General features: G+C 36.8%; 1 protein-coding gene across 6 annotated transcripts in view; it reads left to right on the top strand.

Moving 5' to 3' along the window:
* LOC134527076 (trehalase-like) overlaps nt 1-18,995 on the top strand; it is a 302,312-nt gene extending 283,317 nt beyond the window's left edge. For all 6 annotated transcript variants that reach the window (XM_063359415.1, XM_063359412.1, XM_063359416.1 and 3 more), the window contains 3 exons: nt 11,291-11,574; nt 12,850-13,119; nt 18,426-18,995. In XM_063359415.1, coding sequence (XP_063215485.1) covers nt 11,291-11,574; nt 12,850-13,119; nt 18,426-18,626 — 755 coding nt within the window. In that variant the 3' untranslated portion in view covers nt 18,627-18,995. The remainder of the gene's footprint in view (nt 1-11,290; nt 11,575-12,849; nt 13,120-18,425) is intronic.
* Nucleotides 18,996-20,640: the final 1,645 nt, after the last annotated feature.

Below are 20,640 nucleotides of genomic sequence, written 5' to 3' on the forward strand. Positions count from 1 at the left end.
GGGGAATTCAGCCAAGTAAGAAAACATATCTATGATATTGGAAACTATTGTCAAAGCAATTCCGTTCGCTCGTGAACAAATGAAGAAAAAATTTCGCTTGTAGAAAATTTTTGGAAACCTCAACCTGTATACAAATTTCCTTCTACTTCTAGTAGTTCCAGTTCAAAACATACTCGATCTTTTCAAATGAAATGGCTAGAAGAATTTGATTAGTTAGCTTATTAAAAAAAAATATGGATAGTTTTTAAATATTGCGTGATATTTTCTGACTCCAAAAGTGTAGGAAAAGGAGATCACCAAGTAACAGGGGCAATAGTAACAAAGACCTTTAGTAATTTGAAAAAAACCAAGGAAATATTTCGTAAACATGAAAATTGTGCCTAGGACGTATCAGGAAACATAGTTTTGATTTCTGAAAACAGAAAAACCATTGTTACAAAAAAAGACTGAAGTGTTATCAATAAAGTCAATGCTAAAAGAAGATTGGATACAGAAAAGAAAAACAGAAAAAGACTGATCCTTATAATACAAACTATAAGATTTTGCGGAAGGCAGCAAATAGCAGTAAGTCGTCGTGATTAGGAGAGCCAGAAAAAAAAATAACGGTAATTTTCGATTACTGCTGAGATACAGAGCTAACAGTGGAGATAATGACCTTAAAGACCAATATTGATGAACAGTGGTGGGAGAAGCATGTACACAAGTTATTTTATTCAAAACGAGCTCATTAACACATTTGGTCATTTAATCCAATCTCAATTTTGACAAAAATGTTATGAAGTCTATTTTTTATTCCGTTTTAGCAGATGAAACGCACTGACATTAGTCAAATAGAAACAGTGTTCTCTTTGTGTACGGTAAGTTTAAGACCAATCATACAAAATTAGAGATTTCCTAACTTTTTCCCCGTTTATGACATTACTGGCGCAGACTTAGCTAGCACAGTGTTAGAGACCTTGTCAAAGTTTAGGGATTGACTTAGAGAAAATGAGAGGTCAAGGATACGATGGGGCTGCCACGATGAGAGAGCAATTCAGACGGTACAAGCGTCTATCAAAGAGAAACTACTACGAGCCTTGTACACACATTGTTCTTCACATAGTCTAAATTTTGTTTGTCGGATGCAAGTAGCATTCCTTCTTAAGAAATTGTATGGGCGTCTCTGCGGATTCTTCCAAATGTCAGCTAAAAGAACTGAAATACTGAAATCAACGGTATCTGACTGCTGTCCTGAACAGAAAAAAAACTTTTCTCTACGTGAAACACGATGGGTGGAAAGGCACGACTCGGGGCATTTATTTAAAGATATTTTAGAACCAATCCTTCTCTCTTTTTTGAAAATAGAAGAACAAGTGACTCAGCACCTAAGGCACATGCTGCAAGTAGTTCTATCATTCAATTTCAATTTCTCGTCAATCTTTTTCTTTTGATCCTGTCAACCAACCATAACTTATCTGAGGAAAAAAAAACTTTATCAAGCCATAGCAAATGTTAAAAGTGTCTTAGATTGCTGTAGAAACAAAGGGTAAATGTTAATGATAACTTGAAAATCCTCTATGCTCAAGTAAAGGAATTTGCTGCAAAACTCGGCATTAAAGAAGAGATTCCAAGAGTTTGTCGCTTCAAACAGCCCGCAACAATCTTTACAACACATCCTTCCAGAATTTTGTACCAAAACAGATTTAGGTTCACTGAAAGATGCTTTAAATTTCTACGAAGAAGATTTGTCACATAAAGAGGTCGCGCAAAGTGAGTTTATATTGTGGAACGAAAAGTGAAGTCAGGAAAAATCTGAAAATCTTCCCAAAACAGCCATTAGTTGTCTAGAAAAAGGTGACAAGACTTTCTTCTCTTGTTTCTCTTTAAACTAATCACAGTTCTGCCTGTTTCTGTCGTAACCGTGGGAAAGAAGCTTCTCAAGTTTAAAAAGATTGAATACTTACTTAAGAAATACTACATCGGAAAGTAGGTTTGATGGACTAGCAGTGCTTTCGATCCATAGAGACATTAAAATAAGCGATGAAGAAGTTCTTGACAAGCTTGCTAGTGTACGAAGAAGAAATCTGGACTTAGTTTTGTAAACTTTACATAAAAAGGCAAAATTCTTTTTTAAATTTATTCATTTAATGACACTGTGTTTATGTTCAAAAATAATAAACCAACATTCTTTTCCGTTGTACAAAATTTACATTTAAAAAAATCATTGTTAAAAACGTTTACACATAAAGTTAGTAAAAAAGTAAGGTGAGTGAAGAAAATATCAACGCGAATACAATTAAATTGTTAAATACGTACGTTTTATTAAACAACGCGCTAATATATACCTAATAAAGCATTAGTTCAATTATAAAAATTAACTGAAAACTTAAAGAAATAATAGTAATACCTAACTAATATATTGTTTAGTCTCAAAACTTTGCTATAACCCCATGAAAACCATCCATAATCATAAAATTATAGTCACTTAAAAAACAACAAAATAAAAAAGCACTAATAACGGTAAGCTTGGTCATAATAACGCCCCCCCCCCCCCCCCCCACCCCATTTTATAACCTATATTCGCCACTGATGTGTACTAACTTTTACAAGATAATCAAGAAAAATAAATAAGCTTAAATAAAATATGGTTCATAAATATCTCTCCTCCCTTAACAAGTATACATAGGATAGGAATACCTTAGGGCAAGTCAGAAGTCAGAACATCGTGATAACTAACAAACACGCACGTCCTCTGTTTTGTTTACATCACGATGAAACCAGTGCATCGTAGCTGTCCCCTTACGTACCCTATGCACCAATATGTGAAATGTGCGCCTGGGCTAGAATGTCTATGGGAGGCGTAGTTGCTCATTACAAGGGTGTATTCGCAATTAATAATTTTTTTTTTAGTTTGAAACAAGTGAACGAATATTTCTAAATAAATTTATAAGTTATAATTATATATATTTTTTCTATGAAATGCAAACATTTTAAAACATTGTTAGGATATTTAAAAATATATAAACGACTTGAACTATTAATAAATGCATGGAATTAAATAAAAAAAACATTAAATGCTTTTACTTGCAGAATAAACATGATCGTGGGTTTTATGTCGTATAGGCTACCTACGGTAAAAAGCGATGAAATCATCTTATATGAGTATTTGTTTATACAGAAACGGAAATTTATATATATTTTTTCCGTGCAAATGTCCAACAATGGTAACAACTACAGGCCAGCCTTCCATATTCCTAGCTTTCAGACACACTTTTGGAAGTTCTCTTCTTGAAGAAGCTTTTAATGTGTGTACTAATCAGGTAAAGGAACAACGGTTCGCGCATTTGTGTTCCACTTTGATGCAAGTAACGGAACACGGCCAAGGACAAAGGCATGCGAGATGAAAGGAAGGCTGGCGCCAAGTGGAGCGAGAGGAACGAGTGAGATGTGACGAGTGGAGCGAAGTCGCGGTGAAAAAAATGACAGGGCGGGACGGAAGTTGCCACTCACGCTCCTCAAATAAGAGCCAGGGAAATTTCCGCCCGAAGCCGGGGACCTCTAGCTAGTGGCTAACGACTTAACCAACCGCGTGTTCTTTATCTAAACGAACCTCTAACGACCTTGGTAATTTACACTAGGTTTATTATTATTATTATTATAACTTAACATCATTGAAATAAGCGAAAGGAAGGGGTTCGAAAACACTCCCGGACCACATAATGGGATGTTTCCTTACTATATGCAGTGGTCCGATTTTTAAGATGGGTTCACAACTAAAAAACTTAAGAACTATAAAATTAACCTGTACGCCGACCGCACACGGTTAAGTAATACTGCGAATTTCCAGTTTATGATTGATTTAGTGGTTGTTGATTCCAGCCAATGAAAACGGGCCAGAAGGCAGCCATGTTTTGTAAGTTGAATTTGAGGTATCGTCTGCATTTTGAGAGCATTTTGGTTAAGAATCATTGCTTAATTCATAGTGAAATTGGTTATGTACCTACTGGAAACACCAGACATTGAATCCAAAACTTGAATATTAGCTTGTAACCTAGAATTAGTATACAAAACAGAATCATAAATATTTATTTTTAATATAAATACTGTTTCATGTAATGTTATCTATTCCAAGTTAACATCAAATGGCTGTATAGTAAAAAAAACAACTCAATTTTAAATACATTTTTATAGACTCGTACAATAGCCAAAAATAACCAGAAAAACATCAAAACAATAATTTTCTAAATCATAAAAAAAAAAAATCAGAGCTTTTTTTAAATACACCGTGCAACTTTCTTCCAATAATCTTTTCGTTTCTTGAAATTATGACAATTATTCCTTATTGTCTTCTCCATTCATACTATCTAATAACCTGATTTCCCCGAGAAAATATTATTTCGCAGTCTACTGTGCTGTGATTGGTTCTTCCCACAATTCTTAATAAAAAGTATAAAAAAACAATTTCGTTGTAAGTAAAACTTTGCAATTAAATAATTATTTCAATAATCTATTTGGCAGCTAAAACAAAATATTCAGTAATTCATTTAAGTGATAAAACTTAACAAGTCTCGTATAATTCCGTGTCGTAGTTAATGGGAAACGAAGTAAAATCGATTAAGTTAAACTTTTTAATATCAGTCCTTTCCTTATTTATGTCAAATTACTTATTTTGAGTCTTTTCTCAATAAGTTTCTGCGTTGCTTGATGTGCAATATCATCGCGGATAATGGCAAAACATATCAGTGTACAGCTAATGTATCTTAACAGACCTTAAGTCATTTTACCAAGTATTCGTGTATATTTATTCAATTTCTCGTCGAAAATCAAGTAGTATTATCTTATGTTTCGTGTTTTTCCCATGTTGCATTTGCTGCGAACCGAGTAAAAACCGATTGTTTTTTTTTTTTTTGGGGGGGGGGGGGGGGGGCACAGCTGCTGCGATGTGTTTATTCGGAAGTGACTTGATACAATTTTCTTTAACTGCGCTTCTCGTTACGCATTTATGGCGTCATTGACTAGTTCAGGACTTGCCAGTGACGTTTAAACATATAACCTCGGTAACGAGCAAATTTTCATGTTACAAATAAACTTATAATACGAAACTCGGAAACACGATACACAAACACACACATACACATATACACTCACGCAAACTGTGTTTTCAATTACATTTCTTGACGCGAATCATATATAGTTTCCGCGTCCGCCACTAGAATTCGCTGCCGGAGCTGCTACTCTACTACAGGTTGGGAAGATCAATGTTGTAAGTTTGGCACAATAAATCGTTTCGCCGCTAGATAGCATTGGTGTTCGACTAACGGAACACATTCATTTGTTTTAATGCAATCAACATTTACCAAGTTATTAACATTCTATTAATAATAAGATAGTCATGGGGACTGCCGACAGAAGTGAAAACTTAAAACTTTGGAATATCTGTGTTCTATTTTCGATTTTTTAAATAATTTTAGTCTGAATAATTAAAATTTCATAATTTATAAATTGAAATTATTGACATTAGTCTGGTTTCCCTCGAGTGGATTTTACATACCGATGATGGTAATAATTCTCAATTGTATCGATTAAACCAGGCGTGGAATAATAATAATAATAATAATAATAGTAATAATATTTTTAAATGCCTAGCAATTTAGGTTCGAATCCAACTCGGATCCTTTTAATTATATTAAAAAAAAATACACAAATAAAAAAGGATTTGAGTATTTTATCATGATGATTATTTATATCATAATTATTATTAAATTATAAATATATAATAAAATAAGTCAATGTAACTCAAATACAAAAAAAAATAATAGAAAAATAATTTAGTGTGACTTAAATACAAAAAATAATGGACGAAAAATCGCAACACTCGGGATCTGAAACTAGTACCTAACGCACGTCAGACTTATGCGCTACGTATTGTAAACAATTAAGTACTTTTAAATTAAGAAAATTAAAATTCTTGAATTATAATTTAATGGGCGAGGGCTTCAGAAGATTTCATATTTCTCAGCTCTCTAGATATGCCTTCAGTATGATGTCAGCATGATATCATTTATCCTTACATCATTTTAAATTCACAACAGATGTCAGTGGCATGTCAAAATTACATAAAAATTCATTACCTAGCTATGAATTACCAGTGATGTCAGACCTAGGTCATGCGTTCAATTTAACTTCACTTACTGCTACTACAGCATGTCGGTAACGCGAACTCACAAGATTTTACCCATCCAAAAAGAGTCCAACACGCACATGATACAGTCGAGTATATACAATGTATTAGTGTATACATGCATATACATGTATACAGGCCACTGTGCATCGCCAGTCTGGCACAACAAGTCTTTAGCACGTCGGTGACGCGAACCCATAAGTTTTCTCCCTACCAAAAATTGCTCAATGCGGCTAAAGAAGTTTTCACTTCAATAAAGATTTTAATTTCCAAATAATATAGAAATTAAAGATGTTGAAATAGCAAAACACGTATCTTTGAAACACTTGATTTTAATGCAACCAATGATAGGTAGGTAATATTTAACTATATGCTTATTTAAATTACTACGAATAAGAGAAAATTAAACTTATACTATTAAAAGTCAACATTTCAATGAAACAACCTGATATATTCCAACACCATCTAGAATTCAATTGGTTAGAGTTATTACTTCGGCTAGAAAATCAAAGTAATCACTATCATGATATGATAGTTTCCAACTTAGATGCAAAATCGAACAGGTTTTACAATATTTCATTTATTCTTTAAAACAAAAATAAATGCAAGATATTTCAACAAATAAATTACCAGCCAAGCAGAAGCAAAGACAGTCTAAAAGTTAATCCCATTTACCTCTGGGTATGTTGTAAACTTGAACACAAGGAATATAGAAAGTTATTTGCAAGAAATATTCACAAATTTAAATTGAAGTTTCTACTGACATCAACCAGTTGCACTCGAGATACTTATTTACAAAACATATACATATAATCATATATATATATACCATTTTTGGAGGATATTGTACGTACTATTGGAAGTTCGTCCTTGAGAATCAAATTAATTGCTTGGGTCGATAGTTCACCATAGTCTTTTCATTGGTGTCTGCTGCTTGTAAGTATCAGCACTCGTAGTTTGTAATATTGTTGGTATCGATGAACCATTTTTATTCCCGAAGACTTGATAATCACTGATGGGAGTCTTTTGTATAAATCCAGTTGACAATGAAGGAACTGTAGTTGAAGCACAAATATGAAGTACACTAGTACTCACATACACCTTTATCATCATAATTTTTCTTTTTCAAGATATGACACTTTTAAACAGTTATTCCAAATACTCAATCTTCAAGAGAATGTTTCAATCCAAATATTCTATAGTAAAGGCAACAACTATTACCATTCAAAATCTTGATGTTTTCAATACAATTATCTGAAATAATGTAACTTCAAACAACAAAGTGTCACTACATAAAAAATGTAGAAAAATATAGAGATTCTTTTCAGTTTTAAATGGAATAATTTTAACAATCATTCATTTAAAATTATTACAACATACGGGAACTAATTAGAAACACATCTGTCACATTTGCAGGCTTACTAAAGACTGAATGTTCCTAAAATTTCGTTCAGTGAAACGATCTTCTGCAGCAGATCAGTTGACCAATCAGAATACTTGTTATAAATTTTGCATGATTATGCAATTACATAAAATAAATGATTTACACTCGCGATAACACATAAAATATCTATCCTATTACAAATTCATACCCTGTAAGCTATTATTTTTTCCTTTAGAGAGTTAATAACATTTTAAATCAAAGAATATATAAAAAAAAACAAAGATACCAGATGCTACTATGAAGTTGAAAAATAATGTAATGAAATATAAATTGTCACTGAGATATCAATCTGAAATGTAAGAAATAATCTGGAATAAAAGATTAATATATCTGTGCGTTGTCTGCATTCTACTCCTGTAGTTACGTCATTGTGTATATGCAGTATAGATGTGGTCTGTCACAAACTAGGAGTTCACTTATTCAGTCTGAATTTGTTTTATTTTTATTAAGTGTTGAATAAAGTGGATTGAAACTTCTCTGAAAGCTGACATGCACTATAATATGAGTACCTCCTGAAAGATTTTTTTAAAAAATGTTTAGGAAAATGAAATCACGGGGGAAAAAAACTATCAAGGTATCCTATTCTCAAATTGGATATAATGTCAAATCCAAATTTATACATAAAGTTTCCAAAAGCTTAAATAGGCACTACCTAACTTAAATATTTATTATGACTATCAGATATTGTCATTGAAAATTCCTTCAACTTCAACCCTGAATCTAATTACACACACACACACACACACCCATATACATATATATACACACATATCTATACTAATATTATAAAGCTTGACACGAGGGGGAAGGGGGGGGGGGTCGATCTGTCGGCTTTACGGTGGATTCTTAGTGGGCGCCACCTCGTGGTACAGCAGGTGGACCCGGTGAGACTCCTAACTCAGGGCGTGACGTCGCCCATGTGAGACGTGATATCCCCCCTTGAAAGTATCTAGCACTAATTCCTGCCCGCTCTCAGCGTCGGGCACGCTTTTCCCTACGAAGTGGGCTCTCAGGCGTCCCACACGCCGTCACTCTCCACGTGGTCACACAGATTGAAAATAAAAGAATAATACGTTAAATTCATACACCTGATTTATTCCGCTACTCCAGCTCACACACGTACACGGTTGAAGCTATGCAAAACGCCCGCGGCACGAATCGGTTTATAGGTGATGAGCCACCACGTGGTCACATATTGAATTACGTAGTACAAAGAAAAAAGACCGAGACTGGCCGTAAATTAATTAATAAAGCAGTCCCCCGACCGAGAGCTGCTCCGAGGACTAAAAGAAAGCGATTGAGATGAAATTAAAGTTAACAGAATTACTTGGCAGAGAATACAAGCGGTGAGGTCCCCGGAGTGCTGATGCGTCTGCTCTCGGTCGTTGATGGCGGAAGACTGGGCTGAGATCATGGCTCGCTCGACTAACATGGCGTCCTCCCGCCGAAACAATTGCCGTTAAAAGATATTAGCGAATTCGTGCCACGGGAAACTAAATTAACATAAGAAAGCGTTGAAAATTATGTAACAATTTTTGAATGAATTGAAAAGATTGTACAAATTATAATTATTAAGATTGAAACGTAATTATTGTCTGGCTTCGGGTTTCCTCGGGAATGTCCGGAAACGCTATGATATTTTAATACATAAGTTAAAAAATAAAAGTACATAAAACCCTCCCGGCCGATCTGCCGTCACGTTGCACTTAGGGAATATAAAAACAAACAACACAATTACATATACTTATGTTTTTAGGGGTGCGGCGCACTGGCTCGACAGCGCCCTCTTGCCGGGCGAGCACACACGCACGCACACGTACGCACGCACACGTACGCACGCACACGTACGCACGGGTAGGCGGGAGGTTTGAATGGAGGGTGGATGGTGTTTGGGCGGTGGCATATAGGACTTACAGGGGGCCGTAGGCCCGGACGATGTCAAGCTGAAGAGTTTGTTTGTTTGTTTGTTTGAACATGCTAATCTCAGGAACCACTGGTCCGATTTGAAAAATTCTTTCAGTGTTGGATAGTACATTTATCGAGGAAGGCTATAGGCTATATTATATTATCAATAACATTAGGGATCCTTACTTAAAGTCCAATTTAAACTCAAATGCGTTGGAGGGGGTTAGATACAACATGCAGTACATGTACGAAGTGTGTGTTGACAATGCCGCAGGCGCTAGAAGTTTATTTCCTATTGCCTATTAACATTGTTGCCACGCACTAGATGCTTTATCATTCTTAATTTTCCCATACAAGTAAAAAACACCCATGTGATATTAACAACGAAACAATCAGTACTCTCATAAGAGTTCAATTAGTTTTTAAATACTTTTTATCACTTTAAATCGCAAACCTAAACTATTGTTTTTTTTCCCTCTTGTGTTTAATTGATTTTTTTTACTAAAATTATTTCTATTATTTTTAATTAAATTTCATTTTTCGGACCATCAATAATTTTCCTCTCCCATTACAATTCTGACAAGGACTTGTGTGTGTGTGTGTGTGTATATATATATATTATATATATATATATAAATAAAAGCAAAATACCACTCACTGACTCACTCATCACGATATCTCTAAAACTATACACCCGATTGACTTGAAATTTAGCATAGTTACTCATTTTGTAATGTAGACGCTCACTAAGAAAGGATTCTGCGGAAATCCGATCCCAAGGGGAGATTCGGGGGCGTAATATATCAAAATGTCCAGTTTTTGGTAGGAAATCACCATGGCAACGGCTGTTGCTTTGTTGATGCTTCATTCGTCTCTATGGCAACAACTATTTCATTGTTAGTGCAGTCATCATCGTTGAAATTTTGCGGGTACTTTAAATATCAAAAATTGCCCTTTTTTTCAAGTATATATATTTTACAGACTTGAAACTTCACAGTAATGTTCCTTATGTTACGCAGGATGACATTTTCCGAAAATTAGATCCCATGAGTGGTTAAAACCAGGCAACAGTGGGTACTTTGTCTGCATGAGAACAGGATTTTGCATTGTTCATGCCTTCAGCGTCTCCATGGCAACGGGCATCGCGCGGCAGTGGCGTACCCACAAGGAGGGGCATGTATAATGAGCTGCGCAAGAGTGATCTGCCTGTAGACTGCCGTAGCGAAGTACGGGTACATCAGTTGTACGTTGCGAGCACGAGTCGGGAAACCATCGGTGCTATTCATTTTCTCTCCTGTACATTATACAGCATTGTAATAAATTTTCACTGAATTTTTTTTACCATTACTGTAAATGGGAGATGTGGCTTAATTTTTTTCCATTAGTATAGCTGTGCGAAGCCGGGTCGGGCAGCTAGTATACATATATACACACACACATATAAAATAAGAAAAATATCAGAACAGAACAAGAATAAAATTACACTTTAACCCCCTTACAAAAATTTTCTTGCCTTAATAAATTTACAATATTTTGAACTTGACCTAAATAAAATTACAAAATTTACCCTTATAAAAGGTTTAAGTTTCCAAGTACCTTAAGAAACTTCTTAACAGGGTTTTACATATAAGATCTCTTTCACTAAGCTACATTCATCATAATAATACATTTAAAATATGACTATGCAAATCATTTGTAATTTAATTATTCAAATAATATTAAAATGTTTAGTACATAGCTATAAAATTTTATGTATGATTATTTATTGATTTTTTTTTCAGGCACTATTAAAAACCTTGATGTAATGAACATCATCCCAGTGGACTTAAATGCATTCCTCTACAAAAATGCTCTCTTGCTGTCTGAATTCTCTTGGATCCTGGGAAATGTTGAGCAAAGTCTACTTTACATGCATGAGGCAAAACTCTGGCAGGAAGCCGTGACAGATGTCCTTTGGAATGACGACGCAGGAGTGTGGCTCGATTATGACTTGAAAAACAACATCAGCAGGAACTACTTCTACCCATCAAACGTTGCACCTTTGTGGACGAAATGTTACAGTCAAGTAAGTTTTAATAATTAAATTTTAAAAAAATGTCAAATTATTGCATCTGTTTACACCACAAATATCATCAGCATAATTGAATAAGCTATGTAACTGAAAGTATGTCTATTTACTTCTCTCTGGAATTATCTATTTCACTGATGGCCAATTTCACTCTTTTCAAAGACCAGATTTTATTTTTGAAACTAATCCCAGTGCTTGTCAGATTTGAATTAATATAAAATTCCATAAAGCAAATTTTAATGTTGTATGTCTGTAGAATAACCAATAAAGACAATACGTGGAATGTTGTGTACAAAAGAAAAATAATTCTCTTTAAAAAAAAAGTGTAGAGTTTTAACACAGAAAACTTAAAACAAAAAAAAATATAGATAACAAAATTATAATTATATTTTTCAGTATTTCTGCGAGAATATCATGATTTGTGAACGCTGTCTGCTGAAAACTTATTCTACATACATGCAAACAAAGATGGCTTATAAACAACAGTAAATGTGATAATATTTATTTCTTGGAAGATTCGTTAAGCGAGCTCCCAGTAGATCATTACTGGTCTATTTAATCAAAATAATTATAAGATGTTATTGCCTCAATACAAATGAATTATAATTTTTAACTCCACCGGAAAGTTGATTTTCAGCTTTGGAAGGGGAAAGTCAAAAGCTCTCAGTGAATTGTGAACCAATCATAAAACATTGTTTCCACTGCGTGGAAAGTGTCCTTACAAAGTTTCGGAGACCATCAGTGGCTAGGCCCCGATTTACAAATGGGCCAACCGGGTATTTGCCCAGAGCACCAGTTTTTTAAAGGCGGGAGAATTTAAGTTGCAAAAAAATAGAGGGACAGGAAAAATAATTCTGGTAATATTTGATTTTCAAAAAACATTTCAAGGGGAAATTTTAGTTTATACTAACTAATACAGTAAACATAAAAATATTAGGCCTTAAACCAAATACTTAAGAAATAGATTTAAAACTCAATAAAAAAAAACAGTATACTATAACTCATGTTTTATTACGGTAGTTTTAACAGCAGTATAAAAACTGCCACAACCATTTAGTAAATTTAAATAAGAAAAATAACAGTCTATGTCTTTGAATAATGTGTTGTTTTAAAACTGATGATAAATAAGAGTAAAAGAATTTGTAAAATTTTATGACGTTTGGGGGAACTGTAAATGGAAAAGGGAGGGGGGGCTAAAGATTATCTGCCCAGAATGCTAGCTGACTAGCAGTGGTGTAAACATGGCGTGACTCTCTTTGTTCTGGCCCTCAGGAAGATAAGGTAGCAGTCTCGAAGAAGGTGCTGGCGTACCTGGCAGCGCAGAATATCACCCAGTACGCGGGCGGCGTGCCCGCCTCACTGGCGCTGACGGGTGAGCAGTGGGACTTCCCCAATGCCTGGCCGCCCCTGCAGATGCTCATTATCCAGGGGCTAGCTGCCACCGAGGTCAAGGAGTCCCAGCAGCTGGCGGAGCAGCTGGCCAGGAACTGGATCAGGGCCAACTACAAGGGGTACTCGCAGTCGGGTGACATGTTCGAGAAGGTGAGTTGGGGGTTCGACGGCCCAATTCCCTGTAACCCTCCCCACACATACGGTGTGCAGAGCTTCATAAAAACCCACAGAATTTTAAAACTACTAAAGATATCAGGGTGGGGTCTGTTTAGTAAAAGCCTTTAAGGATACACTGAGGGAAGTCGAGTAGTTCTGTTTCCCTATTTAATTTTAAACTGTAATTATGTATGTAATGATGTAATTATGTGAAATTGGCTAAAACACATTTTCAGAGTAATTTTTAGGCATGGAGCACAGATTCTTGGAAGCATTCAAGGTACTCGCAATACACCTTTATCTTCATTTCTCCACCATATATTGTAACGGTCACTACTTTTATCACATATTTGCCCTATGCACAACAGAAGATGGCACACCAGTTCATAGAAGATACGTGTTAGAAGCACCAGAGAGCATCACACTTATCATCCGCCTCACTAACACAAAGACATCCCTGACTTGGCAAGCCCCTTAAACTTGTTGCAAGCATGAACCAAGCTTTAATCAAGCTTATCAGTGTCTAACAGTCCAGCTTGCTACAAACTTGTTACGGCAAGCTTAACTGGAACCAGCACAAGCTTGACTCAAGCTTTCACCATCTTACATCAAGCTTAAATTAAGGTTTCCATGGCAAGTTTACTTGGCTAGCACCAGTGGCGTAGCGTGCCATCTCGGCGCCTGGGGCGGGAGACCTATTTTGCCGCCCCCATTCTATAGGTGCTTAGTTAAAATTAAATTTCACATGCAATGAGGTACCTTATATTGAAGTTAAAATAGGATGAGCGGTTTTACAAGCGGATTCTACGGTTCTTATGAGCAGCGAAGTCAGAAATAACTTTGTCAAAATCAATATTAACAGCCAATTCTTGTTCAATTGACAATATAGACAAGTTTGATAGTCTAGCGGAGCTCATAGTAGATGTGAGGTAATTTTTTATTAGTTTCAACTTCGATAAACTTCTTTCACAACTTGCAACACTAATCGCCAAAGTCAAATATATACGAATCAAGATGACTATATTTGGAACCGAAATTCCAAGATTCAGTTTTTGAATGAACTGGAGGAGCTCCAGTGGTCCTTTACCACTTATATCTTCCTCTGATTCAGAACAGGCAACAACAACAAACTGCTGAAGACGCTTCCGCTCCATCTGAAACTCGTCCTTGTCGATGTCTTCTAATACATGGGAAAGATCCCCGAACTTGCTGTCCAAAAGTTTCGCTGGCATCAAAAATCCGAACTTGTCCGATATTTCTTGAATTTGCTGGAATAGAGTCGTTATTTCTTGAATGATCTTGTCGAATGATGCGATAATCTCTCGACGGATTTCCTGTTCGTGAGACAAAGCTGCATCTTCAGAAGATTCATCGCCATGCATGCGTTTTTTCCTGCGAATTCTTCTCGTTTTGAGTTAGATTCCGAGTTTTTCGCAGAGAGTCTTAGCAGAGTCAATTGCTTCTTGCACGAAACGGTCTCTACTTTCCACTAAGAGGGTTTTCAAAGCGCAGAGTTTCTGAGCACACTTATCCACACTTAGTCCTCGTTGCTGCAGGTAAATCTGTGCGTCATCTACTTCAGGTAGCACTGCAGCCCAAAAGCCAAGAAAAGTTAGGAAGTTAAATGACTGCATGGCTGTCAGGAGAAGACTGGCTCCCGATCTTGTTTCGGAAGTTTGAGATGAATCTGTTAATTGTTCTAGTACCTCAAGAACTACCTCAAACTTATTTTTAAGCATCTTGACAGCTACATGTCTAGCGCTCCAGCGTGTTTCAGTGACTCTTTTTACTGCTTGACCTGTGACGGCATCCAAAGCGTTCCATCGAACAGTTGATGCGGAAAAGAAGGCAAACAGCTTCTCCAGAGTTCCAAAAAACGTCACGGAATCCACTGATTCAGAAGCAGCGTGTACCCCAGCCAAGTTTAGTGAGTGGTTTGTGCATGCAACGAATATAGCTTTCGGATTCAGTGCTTTAATCCGGGCTTGAACTCCATTGTGGATCCCTGACATTGTGGCAGCATTGTCATAAGACTGTCCTCTCAGATTCTGTATGTCCAGTCCGTCTGATGTTATCTTCGCGATAAAATCGTTGCTGAGATCTTCTGCATTTTTTTCCTTTTGGTTCGAAGAAGTCAATGAAAGATTCTACCACGGCGACTTTTTCTCCTTCGATATGTACGTATCGCAGAACTTGGCTCATTTGGTCATTGTGGGAGATGTCTGGTGTACTGTCGAAGATTACGCAATAATATTTAGCTTCTTGAATACGACGGATGATGGTGGATCGAACTTGCTGTCCCAGTAAGTTTATAAATTCATTCTGGGTTTCTGGAGATAGATACGAAACTGAGACTCTTGCTCCCAGCTTTATCTTTGTCAGGTGTTCCATTAGAAGAGGGTCGTATTTAGCTAGGAGGTGCACTAACTCCAGAAAGTTCCCGCGATTGCCACTATCATCTCCTCGAATGTCTTCTCGATGTCCTCTGAAGGCCAGATTCTGTTTGGCTAAGAACTGGATAATATTCAGCAACCTGTACAGTACATCCCTCCACTTCTTCTCCTCACTTTCGAAAACTTCTTGTTGTTTCTGATCGATGGTTGCTGTACAGTTCAGGCGAACTTCCAACTCCTTCCATTTCAAGAAGCTCTGTTCATGGCCCAGGCTATTTTCATGGTCTCCTATTCTTGTATTTAGCTTCCACCATTTGTTGAATCCTTCATCAGATGTGAAGTTAGAGCCGGAATCGCCAAACAGCTTGCAAGAAAAACAATACAAGGATTGCCCCTTTGACCCCTGGTGCGAAACTATAATTTGTGGATTTTTGGGATTTAAATTAACGGACTAATAAAACTGAAACTGGGATTTTACGTTCAGCGTGTTTCACCCAATCCCTGCCAGACCTAGAAGAAAAAAGGTGTCGACCGTTAGAAAATGACTTAACTGAGAAGGGCTTGTAAACCCATAATTTGTAATTAACTAATTTTTTGGTATATTTATTTGCATGTTAAGGTGTGTCAATTTTTTGCTAGATTTCGCCTATGTTAATTGGTATTTACAGCGGTGATACGCCCGGTGCGTATCTATATTTGTATTTGTATTTGTATTTGTATTAATATGTTCTTATATATTTTTAATGCCTTTTTGGTAATTATATTTAATTTTCGGAGCTCCGAAGTATATGATCAAATTATAATTTTTTGGGGGAATTGTTAAAGTATTTTTTTAGTATTATTATATAGCTATTTTTTTATAAGTATAGTAATAGGGCATGTATTTTATGATGGATGCGCCTATTTGTGATGAAACGATTTTATGATATATATATATATATTTATTAAATGTTGTCATATAAATTTTGCGTCTTTTTAACTTGCTGCCTCCTCTCACTGTTCGCAACCTTATTAGTATTTTTTAAGCCTGCTATTAGTTTGGGTTTTAATATTTCTTTTGGGTTTACCTGCGCTCGCGGTACGGGGCAATATAGGAGTTTTACTGTGTCCCGGTTTGCGGAAGTTGTTTGGTTTGCCCTGGGTTAAGGTCAAACTTTACAGTACAATGCATAGTACTAAATTCAATGAGTGCGAAAGAGAGACATCGACACGGGCCGACGCGTGAAACAAAAGATTTTGTATGAGTAATTAACATAATAAGGAGTGCGGCTCAACTCGGCTCGCGCGCGCCGGGCGGCGCGGCGTGATGCGATGTTGCCGTTCGTATGTAAACAAACAAACGTTATAAAGAGCTCTGTCAGTGATTTCGCAGTTTTAATAAATATTAAAAAATAGTTGGTGCGCAAAATTTTAGATAAAAATGGAACATTATAGTGTGTCTGACACATGTAATGAATGAATCATAGATCAGATCTCAACCAGCTTCACCGGCGACCCGCCCCCGCGGGCTGCCGCCCGGGGCGGGCCGCCCCCTCCGCCCCACCCACGCTACGCCACTGGCTAGCACCATTCACTCTGTGTCAATGATTATCAAAGTTAAGCTTGCAGCAAGCTTGATATGTCAAGCTTACACAACAAGTCTAATTAGAGTCACTATGAAACCTCTCTGCAAGCCAATTTATATGGAGGTTAAGGTTTATTTGGTTTCCATTGGTGTGACCAGGGACGATGAGGGATGATATGATAATATAGCATTGACAGAATGGACAGACAGGGGAAGCGGAAGCACGTACTCCAAGAAAGAAAACCCACTGGCTCGTGAAAATGTCTGCCATGTTTCTCACTTGCAAAAAAACTTGGCTGGGCCCTGCCGGGAATAAAACTCAGATCACCTTGGTGGGAGGCAAGTGATCTGACCATTAAATATTATTTTGTTATCAATTCTGCTAAAACACCATGAAAATATTTTATTTTTATGTTTAAAAATGCCATACTTTTGGAAAAGGGGGGAGGAGGAGGAGGTCAGAAATGTGTCTTGCTGTTGGATACTTGACAAAAATGCTATATCAGCTAATCCCCTCGTAGATACGTAATATTTCAGACATCTGCTCCAAGAGAAATTGTACAAGATACGTAACTGTGAAACGCTTAGAGCAACTGACTGCTTGTTCATAAAAGATTTATTAAAAAAAAAAAAAATTAAAAAAATTAATACCTAAATGAAATCAACTCACAGGGAACCAAATATTAAATTTTCTCAGACTTACATATCACATGCATGGACGTATGCCTTTAAAAAATGCACATGGAGTGACGTGTAGCATTGGCAGGTTATTCGAGTTGCATTCCTGATGACCCGGGTCCCAATCCTGGTCTCCCCATTCCAGATTTTGATTTTCCATTGTTTTTTGAAAGGCAGCAATATCTGTGGCTCAATGGACACAAGTCACTTTACGAGGCGGTCTAGGCCTATATGCATGCAATAAGCTTAAAACTTTATAGTGTTCAAAAAGTTTCTCATAAAACATAGTTTTGGTGTAATCATTACGTACGTTCATCATCCCTGTTTCACAGGCACGATTGCTTTCACACAGTGAGAGGCTTTAAAGTTCCACGGGAGGAAGAGCCTCAGGATACTCTGGATCTACGCCTATGACTCCAGGAAAATACCAGAACAGTGTCATACTAAAGGCCTTCTTCAACAGTTTTGAACTGTGTTGTTCTGTGTTTCTGGCCTAATGGCCCCATGTTTACAAAACTTAAAAATTAATAAATAATTTAATGTGATTAGTTAAACTTATTTATTGCAATTACAAATGCACTTAGTTCTTTATGATGCTACATAGCATCTTGTTTAGTACTTATACCTGTATGAGTTGTGCTGACGTACAGATTCTGTTGTTCCAGTACGACTCTCTGATACCTGGTCGCTATGGCTCTGGAGGAGAGTACATAGTACAATCTGGTTTTGGATGGACCAACGGCGCAGTACTCGAACTGCTCAATATGTATGGGCCTACTGTGCTATCTTCGGACAAACCAACACAAAGAATACGGCCTTCACAGTCGAGTAACACCAGGCTAAAGGGATCGTCAGTGACAACTTGACGCTTGGAGTTGGCTACTTGGTAATGTGAACACACAGGTTGAAATATGCGTCCTTTCAAGAGGAGAAGAGTAAAGCTTACCTAGTTTAATGTATTTATATTAAATTATAACTAAAGTTGGCTGGTACTCTAAAACTGATTGTAAATTATTTTTTTGAGAACAAATAGCAAAGAATAAAATCAAGGGATTGCCTACAATATCAACCCATAAATAAAATATTTTCAATGTTGTATAAAATAGGTAAACAAGGATTAACATGTACATTATACATCACTAACTTTAAAGTACAAATGTCATAACTGTTTTAAACAGACATTTATAGGCTGATCCTAGTTGAGAATGAAATAATAAAATTAAATGCCTTGGAAATGATAAATTTTGATTTCCCCCCCCCCCCCCCACACCAAAATGGAAGTCAATACACTGCATGTGTTGATGTATGTTACATAATTGAAACACGGGAGCTCAGGCACACTTCTTTAATTCACCATTATCGATCTTACACTGTCTCCTCTCGTACACTCCCAGGTGTACCAACCATCATGTTCTACATTACTACATCTCCCTCCTTATACAAACACAAATACAAAACTACTTAAAACTAAAGATGACAATAACTCTTATTTCTGAACATAGTCCTTAAGGTAGTGAAGTGTTTTCTGGATCCTCTTTGGATGGCAATCTGGTACACTTTGATTGTCTTCTGTCTCAAACCCTCTGAAGCCCTCTTCAATCGGACCCTTGAGTCTCTCAGTTTGAGTGGGCTTTTCTGTGAACACCATTCTGCGTTCAGCAGACCAGTAACGTTTTTTGTTGGTGAGAGTCACATCCTTGTTTCCACTTGTTGGCTCTTCTCGGTTCTGTTCTCGTGTGACTGTGGACTTCTTCAAATAATAGGTGTTCCTTCTCTTGAGCCTCCCATGTTCATCCTTGATCATCCATGACCTCGGGCTTCCACCCTCTGCGACGATTCGGGCAGGTCTCCAGACACCTTTGTCCAAATAAACCACATTGTCATCTTTATGAAATGCGACATGCCTGTGTTTAGCATTTTTATCATAATAACCTTTGTTTTGCCTGTCCTTTTGTTCTTGAATGTTACTGAATTTTTGTACGATACTGGGTTGCAACAGAGTGTCACAAATGGGTAACTTGATTTTAGTTCTCCTGCTAAACAGAAGTTGGGCAGGACTGTAGGGCGATCCCAACACCGGGGTGTTACAAAATTCCAGCAACATATCGTGGATGTCAAGCTGTTGGTCTTTACATTTTTTTAGCATGTTCTTGCAGAGCCTTACTGCTCGTTCGGCTAACCCATTGCTTCTGGGATAGTATGGGCTTGATGTTTGGATAACAAAGCCATAACTGTCACTGAATTGTTTCATGTGTGTAGAATCAAAGGGCATGTTGTCTGCAATCATTATGCTTGGTATTCCATGTGTGGAAAAGACAGTTTTCAGCACTCGTATAATGTTGGCTGCATCCTTGGATTGCAACGGAAGCAGTTCAATCCATTTGGATTTGTAATCACACAGAACTAAGTATGATTGTGAGTCCAACTCAAGGATGCCGCATGCTACCTTGTGAAAGGGCAGCGTCTGGGGTTCTTGTAGTATCATCGGTTCCTTAGGATTTTTTGTGCTGAATTTTTCACACAAGCTACATCCTGCTACAAAATTCTCTATGTCCGTGTCCATGCCTGTCCAATAACATAAGGTTTTTGCCCTGGCTTTGGTTTTTGCCATACCAAAATGAGATTGATGGACATTATTTAACACCTGTTTTTTGAGGGCTACAGGGACAATGATTCTTTCACCCAGAAATACCAACCCATCTTCAACTACAATCTCGTGTCTGAATTTGAAATAGAATCTTGCCAGTTCAGGTACCTTGGTTTTGGAATTAGGCCACCCGTTATGAAACAGTGTGGACAACATACTGAGTAATCCATCGTTATTTGTTTCTTGTTGAAACAGAGCCTTTTTGTCATTTGACATGTTGACTGAGTGTACTA

This window comes from Bacillus rossius, chromosome 1 (assembly GCF_032445375.1).
Source record: "Bacillus rossius redtenbacheri isolate Brsri chromosome 1, Brsri_v3, whole genome shotgun sequence".
NCBI classification, from domain to species: Eukaryota; Metazoa; Arthropoda; class Insecta; order Phasmatodea; family Bacillidae; genus Bacillus; species Bacillus rossius.